At 47.6% G+C, this 15,507-nt stretch overlaps 1 protein-coding gene across 4 annotated transcripts in view; it reads left to right on the top strand.

Moving 5' to 3' along the window:
* The window catches only part of ACSL1 (acyl-CoA synthetase long chain family member 1), a 72,992-nt gene extending 58,381 nt beyond the window's left edge, over positions 1-14,611 (top strand). For all 4 annotated transcript variants that reach the window (XM_066237827.1, XM_066237825.1, XM_066237826.1 and 1 more), the window contains exons 12-21: positions 1,410-1,544; positions 3,683-3,817; positions 4,470-4,565; positions 5,210-5,282; positions 7,159-7,247; positions 8,972-9,088; positions 10,564-10,707; positions 11,949-12,050; positions 12,157-12,228; positions 12,969-14,611. In XM_066237827.1, coding sequence (XP_066093924.1) covers positions 1,410-1,544; positions 3,683-3,817; positions 4,470-4,565; positions 5,210-5,282; positions 7,159-7,247; positions 8,972-9,088; positions 10,564-10,707; positions 11,949-12,050; positions 12,157-12,228; positions 12,969-13,109 — 1,104 coding nt within the window. In that variant the 3' untranslated portion in view covers positions 13,110-14,611. The remainder of the gene's footprint in view (positions 1-1,409; positions 1,545-3,682; positions 3,818-4,469; positions 4,566-5,209; positions 5,283-7,158; positions 7,248-8,971; positions 9,089-10,563; positions 10,708-11,948; positions 12,051-12,156; positions 12,229-12,968) is intronic.
* Positions 14,612-15,507: the final 896 nt, after the last annotated feature.

The following is a 15,507-nucleotide window of genomic DNA, read 5'->3' as shown; positions in this document are numbered from 1 at the left end:
GCCCTGTGCTAGGAGGGGTTGGCAACAGAGAGATGATTAATAGTAAGTTGACCAACTTTTTACAATGAAAAGGAGGACAAAAATAAATTGAAGAAAATATCATAATAAAAGACACATTTTATTCATTGCAACAATAATACACTATAATATAAATGCATAATAAAAACATTTGTAATGTTTATATTGTAATTATGCTTACATGCCTATGAATTTTTAATAATAATTGTAAGAAAAAGGTACTCATTTAGATACAAATACGTCACATCACACGCAATGGATCGACTCTGCCTCGATGGAATACGGACATTTACAGATTAGTCTTCCAATATCAAAAAGGAGGACATGTAGGAGGACACTTTTCGAGGGAGGATGGAACTTACAAAAGAAAGACTGTCCTCCCTGAAGGAGGACGACTGGTCACCTTATTAATAGAGGTTCCACCCTTTGATTGGCTGCCTGCTGCCCTGTAGGACTTACTTACCCCTTAAGGACCAAGGATCGTTGGGTCCTATCTTTTGTTCATTCCTTCTGCTTCCTGCACAACCTCAGGAGAGCTCGTGAGTTCATCAAGTGATGTCAGATGAGTTGATGATGGATCGTATGAACCTCGCGGTAGTTTTAGAAGTGTGCCTGGGAGTCAGGCCACACTGGACAAAGCCTTCTGAACTTTAATTTTTTAACACTGAACCCTTCTGTGTCTTTCTAGTGGTTTCTGCTTTCAAGCGTGAGACCATTTGTATTTCTTTTGCATCATCTTTTCAAAGTTTCTTTTTAAAATTGAAAAGAGGCTGACTACTTGCCAAGTGCGGACAGCTTCCCAGTACAGCTTGCATCTAATGGGAAAGGTCCATGCAATAGGTTACAGCTGAATGACCAGCCGCACTGGTGTTAGACGTCCCAGGGTCTCAACTGCCACACATAAGTGGCTTTTTCAAAATTTTTAAATTCAAATAAAATGAGAGTTTGGATTATAGGTTAGTAGCTAAGTTTTTTGTTTTGAGAATAAATGAGACCTAAAATTTCTGGAAGACTAAAAATATTTGGATGATATAATGCTATGTCATTCAGTCAACATTATTTACCATGAAGCTAACATAGCAGAACCCGTATGATCCTCCCCAAAACCAACACACCCTGTTCCTGGCTCGGTCCCTCCCCTTCAGGACGATCAGGAGAAATGCCACACTTCCGGTGGTACAATGATTGGAACATTGGAACATCGAAGAATGAAAGAACATCTTTTTTAAAAAGCCACCTACATTTAGGAGCTTGGAGATTTCTAGAAACTGCTCTGAAATGCTTAAACTGAAGCGCGCGCGCGCGCGCGTGTGTGTGTGTGTGTGTGTGTGTGTGTGTGTGTGTGTCCCGCTGCAGTGCTGCAATGTTGGTCCCATGTGTTTCCCCCCTAGTTTGTGATGCTGAGTCACGGAGCGAAAATAGGATTTTTCCAAGGAGATATCAGGCTGCTTATGGACGACCTCAAGACGCTTCAACCCACCATCTTTCCCGTGGTTCCAAGGCTGCTGAACCGGATGTTTGACAGAGTAAGTGCCCTGCACAGAGTGGAGGACAGAGCCCTGGACCTCAAGTCCAAGACTCGGGTTTGAATCAGGCTCAGCCAGGTACCTTCTGTGTGACTTTGGATGATCCTCTAAGTCTCACAGAACTAGATTACTCGTATGTAAAACCAAAATACATTCACCTCGAGGAGTCAGTTTTAAGAATTATAAGGGAAGGCCCTGGCCGGTTGGCTCAGTGGTAGAGCATCGACCTGGCGTGCAGAAGTCCCGGGTTCGATTCTCGGCCAGGGCACACAGGAGAAGCGCCCATCTGCTTCTCCATCCCTCCCCCTCTCCTTCCTCTCTGTCTCTCTCTTCCCCTCCCGCAACCGAGGCTCCATTGGAGCAAAGATGGCCTGGGCGCTGGGGATGGCTCCTTGGCCTCTGCTCCAGGCGCTAGAGTGGCTCTGGTTGCGACAGAGCGACTCCCCGGAGGGGCAGAGCATCGCCCCCTGGTGGGCGTGCCGGGTGGATCCCAGTCGGGCGCATGCGGGAGTCTGTCTGACTGTCTCTCCCTGTTTCCAGCTTCAGAAAAATACAAAAAGAAAAAAAAGAATTATAAGGGAAGGCACATGTGAACACACTTACAAACCTGAAGGTACAATATAGGTGGGAGGTAGGAGGTCATTTTATTTTTACAGTGAACTCTTTGCGCATCTGTTTTCTCATCTGTACAATGGACTGTAATCTCCTCCCCCTGCTGTCTTCTCATAAAGTTGCTGGTTGCATCCCATGAAAATAATAACAATGACATGGTTTTCTAGTTTGGAAGCTCCATGCACACGGAAAATATAACTTTCTTAGCCACCTTGAGGGAAGTGACTAAGCCAGACCAGGGACCGAGAAGGCCAGCACCTCTGGGATGCTGTTCTCACGTGGCCCCCACAGCCAGGCCAACGGAAGTGGGTGGCGTGCCCAGAATGAGTTGGGACTGGGCAATTTGAATTCTCTTTCCTTCAGGGCATGGCTTCTGTCATCTATGGGAATCTACTCATTTTTTCAGTGATTCTTTTAGAAAAAAAACTTTTTAAAACCGCTCAATGGAAATATAATTCACATTCCATATATTTACCCGTTTAAAATGTACAATGCAAAGGTTTTCAGTACATTCACAGAGTTCTATAACCATCACCACATCCCATTTGAGAACATTTTTGTCACCTCAGAAAGAACTCCTGTACCTACCCATTAACTGTCGTCCTCCATCCACCTTCACCCCGAAGCAGACAATAGTTTAGTTTTTGAATCTATAGGTTTGCCTGTTCTGGACTTTGATTTGAGTGGGATTGTGTAGCTGTGTTCTTTTGTGACTGGCTTCTTTCACTTAATATGTTTTCGAGGTTTTCCCCTTGTAAGCTGTATCCACACTTCATTTTTTTTAATATCCAAATAACATTGCACTCTATGGATAGAACACATTTCATTTATCCATTCATCCACTGATGGGCGTTTGAGTTGTTTTCACTTTTTGACTATTATGAACAATGCTGCCATGAATGTTTATGTACAGGTTTCTATGTGGACATGTTTCTATTTCTCTTAGGTAGATGCCTAGGAGCAGAATTGTTGGGTCATATAACAATGTGTGTAACTATTTGAGGACCTGCCAGTCTGTTTTCTTTTTCTTTCTTTCTTTCTTTCTTTCTTTCTTTATTTATTTATTTTTTAGATGAGAGGAGAGGAGATAGTGAGACAGACTCCCTCATGCATGCAGACTTGGATCCACTCGGCAACCCCATCTGGGGCTGATACTCGAGTACTGAGCTATTTCTAGTGCTTGAGGCTGACATGCTCAAACCAACTGAGCTATCCTCAGCACCCAGGGCCAATGCTCAAACCATTTGAGCCACTGGCTGTGGGAAGGGAAAAGAGAGAGAAGGGGGTGGAGAGAAGCAGATGGTGTGCCCTGACCAGAATCGAACCTGGGACATCCATATACCAGGCCAGTGCTCTATCCACTAAGCCATTGGCCATGGCCTCAGTCTATTTTCTAAAGATGTACCCTATTACGTTTCTACCAGCACAGCATGAGGGTTCCAACTTCTCCACATCTTCACCAACGCTTATTATCTGATCCTAGCCATTCTAGTAATTGTGCGACCTTCTTTTTCTTGACTCATTAGATATTTGCACAGGCGAACAGCACTCTGAAGCGATGGCTACTGGACTTTGCCTCCAAGAGGAAAGAAGCAGAACTTCGCAGTGGCATCATTAGAAACAACAGCGTGTGGGATAAACTAATCTTCCGCAAAATACAGGTAACAGATAGACTCACTATTATTTGTCATACAAACTAACTTCAGTTTCAGTTTTCTCTGAGGGCTCTTTTTAAAAGAGAGGTATGAAGGTGAGAGAAAGAAGGACACATTTTTATTCATTCTGGCACTTTTCTAAAAATTAAGGACTAAGCCATTACATAGGCCTCAGGATCCAAGATAAACCTGAACACTATTGTAGCTGTCGAGGGCAGAAGAGGAATCAGGATATCATAACCTTTCTTATTCTCCATTTTACTTTTCTGAAACAAGAACATCACTCTCAGGGTATTAATGCTTTATGCATGAGTGATAAAGAATAATATTATGTCTAAAACATGCCAAAAGCGTGGCAGCTGCCACAAGTCCACCCCACTCCTGTTCTAATTCCCGAAGAGAGCAGCACATGCAGGTGCTGGCTTATTTCCATACCAGTGCGGAGCAGGCGGGACAGCGTCAGGGGAAACACCACCAGCCAGGGGTGCCCCCCCCATGCCTGGGAGGTCTCCGGCCCAGGCGAGTCCGAGTCCGGTGTGGCCCGCAGAGGAGGGGCTGAGGGCATAGGGAATGGGGTGCAGGAGAATGTCTTTGAGGAACCCACTGACTTCCAGCCATTTAACTAACCCCCTTTCTCTCTCCTTCCCTGTCCTCTCAGTCGAACCTGGGAGGGAAGGTCAGGCTGATGATCACGGGCGCAGCGCCAGTGTCGGCCACTGTGCTGACCTTCCTGCGGGCCGCCCTCGGCTGCCAGGTGAGCTGCCCCCTGCGCTCAGTTGTCTCGGACCTCAGCAGGCCTAGGGCTCCCCTTCCCTTCCCTAGGGCTCTTATTCTCCCTTTGTGGGTCTCACTTGTATTTAGAAGGTCACACTATACCTTGGTTGCTTAGAGAGAGATGTATCCATGTCTTTGGCCCATGGCAGGGAAAGAAGTGTCTGTGTCCACCACTGTGTCGTGTTATCTAGAAAGACACATGTCATGCCTTTAGAGTCTGGCATGAGGGGATGGGATGGGTTGTAAGTGATGGCCGACCTACACACTGTGCAGAGAGCCTATCTTAGAGAGGCAGGGAACAGCAGAGGCCAGCTGACACATGGACATGTGGGGGTGGAGCCAGCAGTGCCTCCTGGACATCCTCCAGGCCGGGTCCTCCCTTGCCTGTCCGCAGGGCGCTAAGTAAAAGATGGACCCGTGGGGGGCCGGATCTGGTGTGAGGGTGCTGATGTTGGGTGCTATAATAAGGTGTGTTGTAGTGTTGAATGAACTTTCCAATCAGAAAATTTGGAAAGAGGTTTCACCACAGTTGGCCATTACTCAGGAATTAGAGGAACTTAACTACTTGTACGCTTCCAGCAACAATACCCCTTTCTAATAACGTTTCATCTGTTGGTGACCCAGTTCTATGAGGGTTATGGACAGACTGAGTGCACAGCCGGCTGCTGCCTGACCATGCCCGGAGACTGGACAGCAGGTACAGTTGATCGGCAGGACAGTCCTTGCTGACCTCCGTTATTCGCGTAGGAATGAGTTCACCCTTAGTTGGTTCATTAACAAGTGCTCTGTCTGAGATGAGTGGCCTCCGGGGACGCAGCCTTGTCCCCCAGGGAGTGCGCTGAAACAGCGGCGGGTGGGGTGTGGTTGTGAGGTGCTCACTGCCTGTAGCGCTGGTTGCCCGGAGGCTTCCCGGGGGCCTGCAGGTGGCGCTGCAGGAGACCGCGCCTTTATACAAGGGTCGGAAGCTTTGGCCCAACAGAGCTCTCTAGTAATTGATTAGGGTCTAATGATATGCTGATAAATCTTAATTAAATTTCCAATGGGTGCCGTGCTGGGTGTTGAGACTACAGAGAGAAATAAATACAGGACTTTTTCCTAAAAGAATAGAGTGCAGACAAACACAAAATTAATTGACTGAGGATGGATGAGGCTCTTTGTTAGGTGCGTAAGCCGTACATTACGTGCATTTCATCCCAATGACAGCCATGCGCCATGAGTCCTGCCGGCTCTGAGAGGAAGGGATTGACAGGGGCTTACGAAGCGTGTAAACAACGCAGGAGAACTGACACAGTGCTGTGCTTTGGAGCCAGGTTCCAGCCCAGGTCTGAATGCAGAACTTCGGTGCTTCCCCTCCACCACACCTCGAGCCGGCAACACCCTGGCTTGTTTGGCGTATAATAAACGTGAGCACCATGTGGTGGCGTAGACCTGAGTATCCAACATGATCCAGTAGCAGCATAAATGCTGCTGGGATCGGCCCTAACAGTCTCGGTGCCTTTTTCGTGGTGTTTTGTGTTTAACACCTGGCCCCTTACCAGCTAAAGACTTCGGAATAGGCGTCTCTTTAAACTGAAATGATTAAAATTCAGGAAGAATTATTTACGATGCTTTTGCGACATATCAACTGTATTTCCCCATGTGTAAGATGCCCCCATGTATAAGATGCACCTTAATTTGGGGGCCCAAAAATTTTTTAAATGTATTACATAAAGTTATTGAACTCAAGTTTTATTCATCATAAAATTCATACAACTTCTCATCACTGTCAGAACTCCCATCCATTAGCTTGTCTTTGTCTATGTCTGATGATGAATCACTGTCTTCAACAATGAGCTCAAAACAAGCAGTAAAAAGCAGGAAGTGCAAGTAAAATAATCTAAACCACTGTGTAGGATGCACCCAGTTTTTAGATCCCAAATTTTTTGGGAAAGGGTGCGTCTTATACATGGGGAAATACTGTAATGTCTGGGGGGGTTTTGCTTTGTTTTGGGCAAAGGACCCAATTCTCACACCCTTTGGCAAGAGAGTTAAGTGAGCTATCAAAAGAAGCATCACCCTGTCATCATAAACTTAAACGTAGAGCGTGGTTATGCACACTCAAGGAAATCAAGGCTGTAGTGTGCAGAGCCAGTAGGATTGAGTGAACGGTCAGGGTTCTGCAGTCTCACGGAGAACAGGGCTCAGACATCCGTACCAGGAGAGGGGCCAAGGACCCAGGGCAGGCAGGGGCCTTGAGGCCAGGAGATCCCGGGAAACATGTGTAGAAAGCTTGCAGGTGTTTGTGGAAACCCTTCAAGTCAGCAGCCAAGTTATTTATACTTTGAAAAATAATTTAGAGCATCAAACTTGGGAAAGGTCCCTGGGAGACTTTTGAATATTTTTGTCTTTATTCTAGGAATAAACTTCCTAAATTAATTTTCCAGGAGAAACTGGCTCTAGTTGCAGAAACCAGAAGTGTATGCCAGCTGCTCTTATTATAAGCAGGCTTGTTATTAAAAAAAAAAAAAAAAAGTAATTTGGCCTAAGGATAGTATAGTCCCATCAGGAATAACCCTCCTCTATTCCATACACAGGCCACGTTGGGGCCCCAATGCCTTGCAATATGATAAAACTCGTTGATGTGGAAGAAATGAACTACCTGGCTGCCAAGGGTGAGGGTGAGGTGAGTGAGGTCCCCTCCGTCGTGCACCATCACTGCCCTGCAGCGGCCACAACGGGCAGGACCGGGTCCGAACCCAATGTCACGTAGAGGCTTTGAGCCACCACTTTGAGCCACCGGGCTTGATTTTATTGCTGATCCCGGAGTCAGACAGGCCCCTTTTTGAAAGTACACTTTGTTTACCACCAGGGGGCGTGTGGGAGCGGCCACTAACGCCTACCTTTTTCTGCCGGTCATGGCGGAGACCTGGGCCCAAGAGCAGCAAAGGCTCCAATGGCAGGATCCCAGGCACAGCTCCCTCCTGCTGATTGCCCTGATGCCTGCCCATTAGTGAGCTCAGCTAGAGGAGGAAAACTAATTACTTCAGAGGGAGTTCATCCCCTGGGGGGCTGTCCAGCAGCTTTAACCCGGAACCAAGAGCAAGCAGTGGCCCTAGACTTGACTGCAGCTGAGGTTATTAAGAAAGGGAAGTAGGGGCACTGGGGTGCCACGGTGACCGACCCCGGTGGGGCTCTGGTAGCTCCCTCCGGGCGATGGAATCCAGGGGTTCTTGCTAAAGGTTGGGACACACGCACAAGTGTGCGCGTGCGCGCACACACACACCAGTTTTCCCTGGAAGAGCCCCAGGCAGTGCTGTGAACAGGTCATCTGTCCCCTAGTTTTACTGCGGTACAGTTGACACACGGCACGGTGTAAGTACGGTGTACAGCAGTGGCCCCAACCTCCGGGCTGCGGACGGGCACCGGTCTGCAGAGAAAGAATAAATAACTTACATTATTTCCATTTTATTTATATTTAAGTCTGAATGATGTTTTATTTTTTAAAAATGACCAGATTCCCTCTGTTACATCCATCTAAGACTCACTCTTGATGCTTGTCTCGGTCACGTGATACATTTATCCGTCCCACCCTAAAGGCCAGTCCATGAAAATATTTTCTGACATTAAACCGGTCCGTGGCCCAAAAAAGGTTGGGGACCACTGGTGTACAGCATCATGACTTGACTCATGTGTACTGCAAAGTGATGACCAGAGCAAATTTTTTTTTTTTTGCATTTTTCTGAAGCTGGAAACAGGGAGAGACAGTCAGACAGACTCCCGCATGCGCCCGACCGGGATCCACCCGGCACGCCCACCAGGGGGCGACGCTCTGCCCACCAGGGGGCGATGCTCTGCCCATCCTGGGCGTCGCCATGTTGCAACCCTCCTGGGTGTTGCCATGTTGCGACCAGAGCCACTCTAGCGCCTGGGGCAGAGGCCACAGAGCCATCCCCAGCGCCCGGGCCATCTTTGCTCCAATGGAGCCTTGGCTGCGGGAGGGGAAGAGAGAGACAGAGAGGAAGGCGCGGCAGAGGGGTGGAGAAGCAAATGGGCGCTTCTCCTCTGTGCCCTGGCCGGGAATCGAACCCGGGTCCTCCGCACGCTAGGCCGACGCTCTACCGCTGAGCCAACCGGCCAGGGCCGACCAGAGCAAATTTAGTTAACATCCATCACCTCATGTAGATACAAATATATACATTTTTTTTTCTCTTTTCCCCCTCGAAATGAGAACTGTTAGAGTCTCTGAACAATTTTCGAAGGTACTGCTGTTAACTCCAGTCTTCATGCTGGACGTTTCATCCCCAGCACTTACTTGTCCATCTTATAACTAGAAGCTTGTGCCTTTTGACCCCCCCCTACCATTTCCACCCCAACCCTGACCCCTGACCCCTGGCCTTTTCCCTTCAGATCTGTGTGAAAGGGCCAAATGTATTCAAAGGCTACCTGAAGGACCCTGCCAAAACAGCGGAAGCTCTGGACAAAGACGGCTGGTTACACACAGGGGACGTTGGAAAATGGTTACCAGTAAGTGGTCACTTCCCCGGCTCACAAATACCTCTACTCCACTTTGGGGAGAAATCGTCCCCTTGCCGAATGTCTGCCACGTGGCAGTGCCACCTGGCTTTTGTCTTCCCCTTGTTCCTGTCAGTGGCTCGGTGTAGATGCTTCCATTTCCTGCAGGGAGCAGGGCTGTGCTCTCAGCACGCGTGAGCAGGATTGTTACGTTGACCGCGACAGATATGCTTGTTTCCAGTTTGATGTAGTTCTGCTCACTGCTTCCTGGGTGGCATCCAGAGAGGCGGTGGTGGCTCGTTACCTGTCAATGCTGTGCCCTGATGTTGAGGCCTCAGCGGGGTGGATGCCGTCATGGGAGACTCCCAGGAACGCGAGAAGGCAGCAGTCTGAACAGCTGTGCTTCTTAACGTTTGTCATTTGGTTAAAAATAGGACAGATGTTTCACAGATTAGACCAATTGCCTTCAGTTTAGTCTCAGATCCATTTACCACAGAGAAATCCCAGAAGCCATCCTGGCAGCGGGAGGCATAGGTGAGAAGCGCTCTCCAGAAAACTGGGCCAGTTCTTCTCGCTGTGGTAACAGCTACTGCTTTTTAAAATTGTTCCTGGGTTTCATTGCAAGCACTAAAATGGCTAGTGTAATTTTTACTATTGTGTATTGTTTGATCCTTATAGATTTAAGGTGCTTAATACTATGAAATTTTTATTGATTGGAAAACACCTCCCTAATTAATTTAAATTTCAGAATAGCCAAGCATTTAGAAATAAGCTAAGTCCCTCCTCCCAGGTTCAGGAAGGAGTGTGTGTCCACTCTCACTGCGGCGCTAGCTCTGCGAGCAGTCTGCTCCTGAGGAGAATGGAACAGCCTCGGGAGTTTCCAGCAGATGACATTGAGGAGCATGACAGTGACGGGGGTTGGGGGTGGGGGTGCTACCGGCATGTGGCTGGTCTGGCCCAGAGAGTCTAGTGTCCCCACAGCCACTATGTGGGCAGTGGGCCGACTCTTCCCAAAGGGCCAGGAGCACCATCCCTGCCCCGCCCTGAAACAGGGATAGGGAACAGAACCCCAGCCTTTGTGTGGCAAACGTCTGCTGAGTCCTTGCTCTGGGCCGAGCACTGTGGGCGGCCAGCTGGGTCTCTCAAGGAACATAGCTCAGCTCGGAGGCAGACATGCGTCCCCGAGTCAGGGAGGAGGCTGCGTGAAGCCTGCCACACTGAACAGGCGGTGCCCACGGCCCGGCGAGGGGCGAGGCGGACTGAGGGCGGCCCGGCCCCTGCTCTGCCCCCCTGCTCAGCTCCGTGGCCTTGGGAGAGTCCATCTCTGTAAGCCCTAGTTTCCCGCTCTGGGAAATGGAACAATGACTGACTGCCAGATGTGAGTGGGTCAAAGGATGGGGCATTTACAATGCCCCGGGCAGTGTGCGATTGGTCCTGGGTGGACACCAGCCATGGGCCACTCACTGCCCCTCCTCTCCGACAAACAGAACGGCACCTTGAAGATTATCGACAGGAAAAAGCATATATTTAAACTGGCCCAAGGAGAATACATAGCGCCTGAAAAGATCGAAAACATCTACATGCGAAGCGAGCCCGTCGCTCAGGTGTTTGTCCACGGAGAGAGCTTGCAGGTAGGTGCTCCTGTGCAGCGAGCCCTGCAGAGCCGGCCTGGCACGGGCCTGACCCCCAGGCAGGTGTGCGAGGGGGGCTGGCTCCCTCGTCTGCCGGCCAGCTGCCCGGCCGTAAGGGTGCACTGCTGGTTTTTCCTGTGGGTGTTTCTTATTCAGAAGAGGTGGTTCGCTTTAATTTTCCACATTTCTGTTTTACCCGGAGTACTCTGGTATACCAAGGTAGGCTACATAAAAGTCAGGAGGGAGTGAGTAAAAATATGCTTCTAATTAATTATGAGAGAAAATAGTATGATAATATATGGATTATAAGAAAGTTTAGAATTTTACTTTTTCTGGGTTTTTTTTTTTTTTGAGAGAGAGAGAGAGGAAGGGAGAGAGATGAGAAGCATCAACTCGTAGTTGCATCACTTTAGATGCTCATTGATTGTTTCTCATATGTGCCTTGACTTGGGGGGTGCAAGCCAAGCCAGTGACCCCTTGCTCAAGCCAGCAACCTTGGGCTCAAGCCAGCGACCCTGTGCTCAAGCCGAGAGCCTCGGGGTTTTGAACCAGGAACCTCAGCCTTCTAGGTCGATACTCTATCCACTGCACCACCACTGGTCAGCCACAAAGTTTGGAATTTTCAGACATATCAAACCCAACTTATTTATACTATGCCTCCTAAATCATCTTTGAACAAATGGAGATTGTGAGCCCAACATATACTTAAAGTTGAAAACCAAGGTCAGTATTGTAGCAAAACATCTGTTGACCAAAATATTAGACAGATAGTGACAAGGGAAAGAGTGGGACCTGATTTCCTGAAGGTTAATCGTTTTATAAATCTTTAGAAGACTGTTTTCTTATAAGAGTGTGCCTAGAATTTTACCATGCCTTTGATTGTTATTTATTTATTATTTATTTATCTGCTATCTACCAACTTATTGGCTTATTTGACCCTGTTTTACTTTTTTTAATTATGCACAAAAATAAATAGAAGTTAGGGTTTTCTTAGATTTCAATTCCCAGTGGTTCTCTTCAAACAATCATTATGAAATTCCTGATGCTGTCTCTATTTCAGAGCCTGGAGCTCTTAACCTGGGCTCCGTGGACTCCCGGGCTGGGAGGTGCTATGTTCTGAAGAGAGGGTCTGTAACTTTCATCAGTTTCTCCCAGGGGATCTGTGGTGCAGAATAATCAATGGCCACTGTTCTAGAACATCTGGATCAAGCCCGGTAATAACTCACTTGTCTGTTTTAAAGGCATTTCTCGTAGCAGTTGTGGTACCCGATGTAGAGACATTAGGTCGCTGGGCCCAAAAGAGAGGATGGAATGGGTCCTTTGAAGAACTGTGCAAAAACAAGGTAAGGCTCTGAGGCACACGGTCTACATCTGTGTCTTCACCTGCATTCAATGTCAAGTACAGGGACCTCGAACACAGGAAGCACCTTATTTCTCTTTCCTTATTAGGATGTGAAGAAAGCTATTCTAGAAGACATGTTGAGACTTGGGAAGGAGTCTGGCTTAAAAACATTTGAACAGGTAAGACTTTCATGAAAGTGCATGAATTCTTGTTAAAAAAAAATAGTTTAGACTTTAAGATATTTTTATGAATGTGTTACAGAAGAAGATGAGATGACCTAAAGAAATCTGTGAGGAATGAATGGTTGGCAGGGGGAGAGATTTCTTTAACCAAGTGTGTGAGTTCTCTTTTCTTGGAGGTCAGAGTACAGTCCTGAATTCTATTCTGAGAATAGGCACCTGCCCTTGTTGAGAAGGTGCAGCTGGGCCAGGGGGTAGGGGTTAGTTCCCACCCAGCACGGGGTCTTTATCGCCTGGGTGGCTGACAAGTTGTGTTTTTTTCCCCTTAAGTGAGAAGCAGGGAGGCAGGCAGAGAAACAGACTCCTGCATGCACCCCGACCGAAATCCATCCAGCAAGCCCGCTATGGGGCAATGCTCTGCCCATCTGGGGCCGTTGCTCCACTGCTCAGCAACTGATCTATTGTAGCACCTGGGGCAGAGGCCATAGAGCCATCCTCAGCACCCAGGGCCCACTTGCTCTGGGAGGAGAAGAGAGAGAGAGAGAAGAGGAGAGGGTAGGGGTAGAGAAGCAGATGATCACTTCTCCTGTGTGCCCTGACCAGAAATCAAACCCAGGACCTCCACATGCAGGTCTGATGCTCTACCACTGAGCCAACCAGCCAGGGCCCTGATGAGCTTTTTAGACTCAGGTTTCATCTGTCCCCTCTCCTCCTATAATAATAGCCTTGTTTATTTGCAGGTCAAAGGCATTGCTCTCCACCCTGAATTATTCTCTGTCGACAATGGCCTTCTGACCCCAACAATGAAGGCCAAAAGGCCAGAACTTCGGAGTTATTTCAGGTCCCAGATAGATGAACTTTATTCCACCATCAAAGCTTAATGAGAGGAGGAAAGCTCAGAAGAAACCACACACCTCCACAATCTTCTTCTACTGGTGGCCTTCACGTTGGTAATTTTGACTACAGCAAGATAGGGAAGGGAACATCCATGTTTGACTGGTGCATTCGGGGTTCTTGTCATAGGAATATTCAAGGAGATGGGACACTGCCTTACAGTCACCTTGTGTGGCAGACCATGTATATAAATATATGGTGATACACAATTTCCAAAACGCGCCTTAAATATTGTGAAGGGGAAACTATAAATGTGCTAAGTTATTTGTGACTTCCTTAGTTCAAAAGACGGATGTGAGCACGTCTGTCTCCCTGGTTTTCTGAGGGATTAGGACTTTGCTATTTCTGAGATGTCTGCTGCTTGCTGCAGATTCTGCAGCTGTCTGCTGCTCTGAAGAGCATAGTGCACTGGAAGGAAACTGTCCCTTAGGAACAACTGTCCTGGCTGGAGAATGTCACAAGTGGACCAGAGATTTTTTTTTTTATCCCAGTTCCCTGCCCCATCTCTCGCGCACTCTCACACCCCTTCTGATGAAGGCTTACGGAGCGCCTGCGCTCCTCCACTGTCCCCTGTCGGTCCTGTCCGGGCAGAGGTTCCTCGTGAAGCGAAGAACAGACCAACTCGGAAGAGTGTCGCTGCGGAGTCTCAGGGGCGTGGCTGCCCGTGGAGCGGAAGGATTCTGGGGACCATGGAGTGGAGAGCTTCCGGGGTCCCCTCTCCAGACCCGATCCCCCCTCTGTCCCCAGGGGTTATATTAAAAAATCTGCCTTAGACTCCACAGTGAAGAGAAGCATTTCAAGAAAGAAATAATTACCTGGAAAGACCATGTTCAACTGTGACGCCTCAATACCTGTCCACCTGACCTTCATGCACCCTCCCTCTCTGTGATGGCCAACAGGTCTCTAACGTGGTTTTCATATCCAAGTTCATGTTGTGATTGACTGGCTTTTCCCCTCGGAATAAACTCTCAGGCAAAGCATGTCTTTAAAAATGTTAAGGGAGTAGATAGACTTGGGTACTTATTGAAATGGACAGTGATAAATCATACTACCTGATTTCTATGAAATGTATTTGACAAGCCAAAAATCTAGGATGTAGAAATCTGGGAAACTTATTTCCTGGGATTGATTTCTCCAGGGATTTTTCTTTTTTAAGTTAATTTGGGGAATTAGCGGCATATCACTTGACTGCAAGCCTTTGCCACATGTGACTGAGTTGTCATTTATACATTTGAAGCAATTGTTTGGATGTGTGAGAATACATGCCTAACAAGCACAAGAGGGTTTGCACTAAAGATCGTCACTGTAGTAACACTCTTCGGTAGCCTAACTTCGTATGTGTATTCTTAATTGCACAAAAAGTCAATAATTTGTCACATGGGGGTTTTGAATGTTTGCTTTAAGTGTTGGCTATTTCTAAGTTTTATAAACCAAAACAGAATTTCCAAAAACAATGAAGGAAACCAAAATAAAAAATTCTGCATTTCAAGAGAGTGAAGCCTCTTTTATCGCGTGGGGAGTGACATTCGGGCAGCATTTGGTGTGCCCCCCACGAACAGTGGGTGTGGCCCTGGGCCACTGCCCCCCACCTTCCCAGACCCCTCCTCTAAAGCAGTAGGGCTCACAGGCTCTCAGGCAACAATCCCACTGGTGGTGGAGAAGGAAACGATGGTGGGAATCATCCGGAGAGTCTCGAACTTGCACATCCTTTGTTGCTGCATTTGAGGAGATGGTGGCGGAAGTTGGTGGTTCTGTGGTGGGTTGAATACTATTGTAGTCAGTCCCTTATTGTGTGCTCTCTTAATGGTTTAGAGGCGGTCTAAAAGAGCAGCTGGCTTTTTTGTTCATTTCTTTTGCTCTTCTACCCCCACCCCACGCTATCATTTTAAAGATCTTTTTCGTTGGTGTTCAGTAATCAAGCCCCGTTTCTCATACAGCCTGCTGGGTTTATGTCAGCCTCCCTCCCTCCGCCCTCCGTCTTGGGTTTGGTGTGGGGGTGTTCCATCTCTTCCCCTAGGGCTCAAGCTCTGCACATCTCTCTGCTGAGGCTTCAAGTCCATTCCGCCTTTAATTTTAGTTCTTAAGACCCTTTTCTGTCTTCTCTTGCCTTCCTCTTCCTCTCCTTCCCTATCCCTCTCAGCACTGAGAAACTAGTAGTGTTCATTAAATAAGTCTTGTTTGAACAAATACCTGAAATTTTGAACAGAGCTCCTCTTTGTAACGAGCTTGATGTAAACACTGGTTTTTATTTTTTTTTAATTATAGTAAAATGCACATGAAATTTATTATCTTAATAATTTTTAAGTGCACCGCTCAGTGGCATTGGATACATCCACACTGTAGTGCAACCATCACCGCCATCCGCCCAGAGACCCCTTCATCTTG

Source organism: Saccopteryx bilineata, chromosome 6, assembly GCF_036850765.1.
Source record: "Saccopteryx bilineata isolate mSacBil1 chromosome 6, mSacBil1_pri_phased_curated, whole genome shotgun sequence".
In the NCBI taxonomy this organism is placed as follows: Eukaryota; Metazoa; Chordata; class Mammalia; order Chiroptera; family Emballonuridae; genus Saccopteryx; species Saccopteryx bilineata.
The sequence above is the reverse complement of the archived record's forward strand: the minus strand, read 5'-3'. Positions and strand labels throughout refer to the sequence as shown.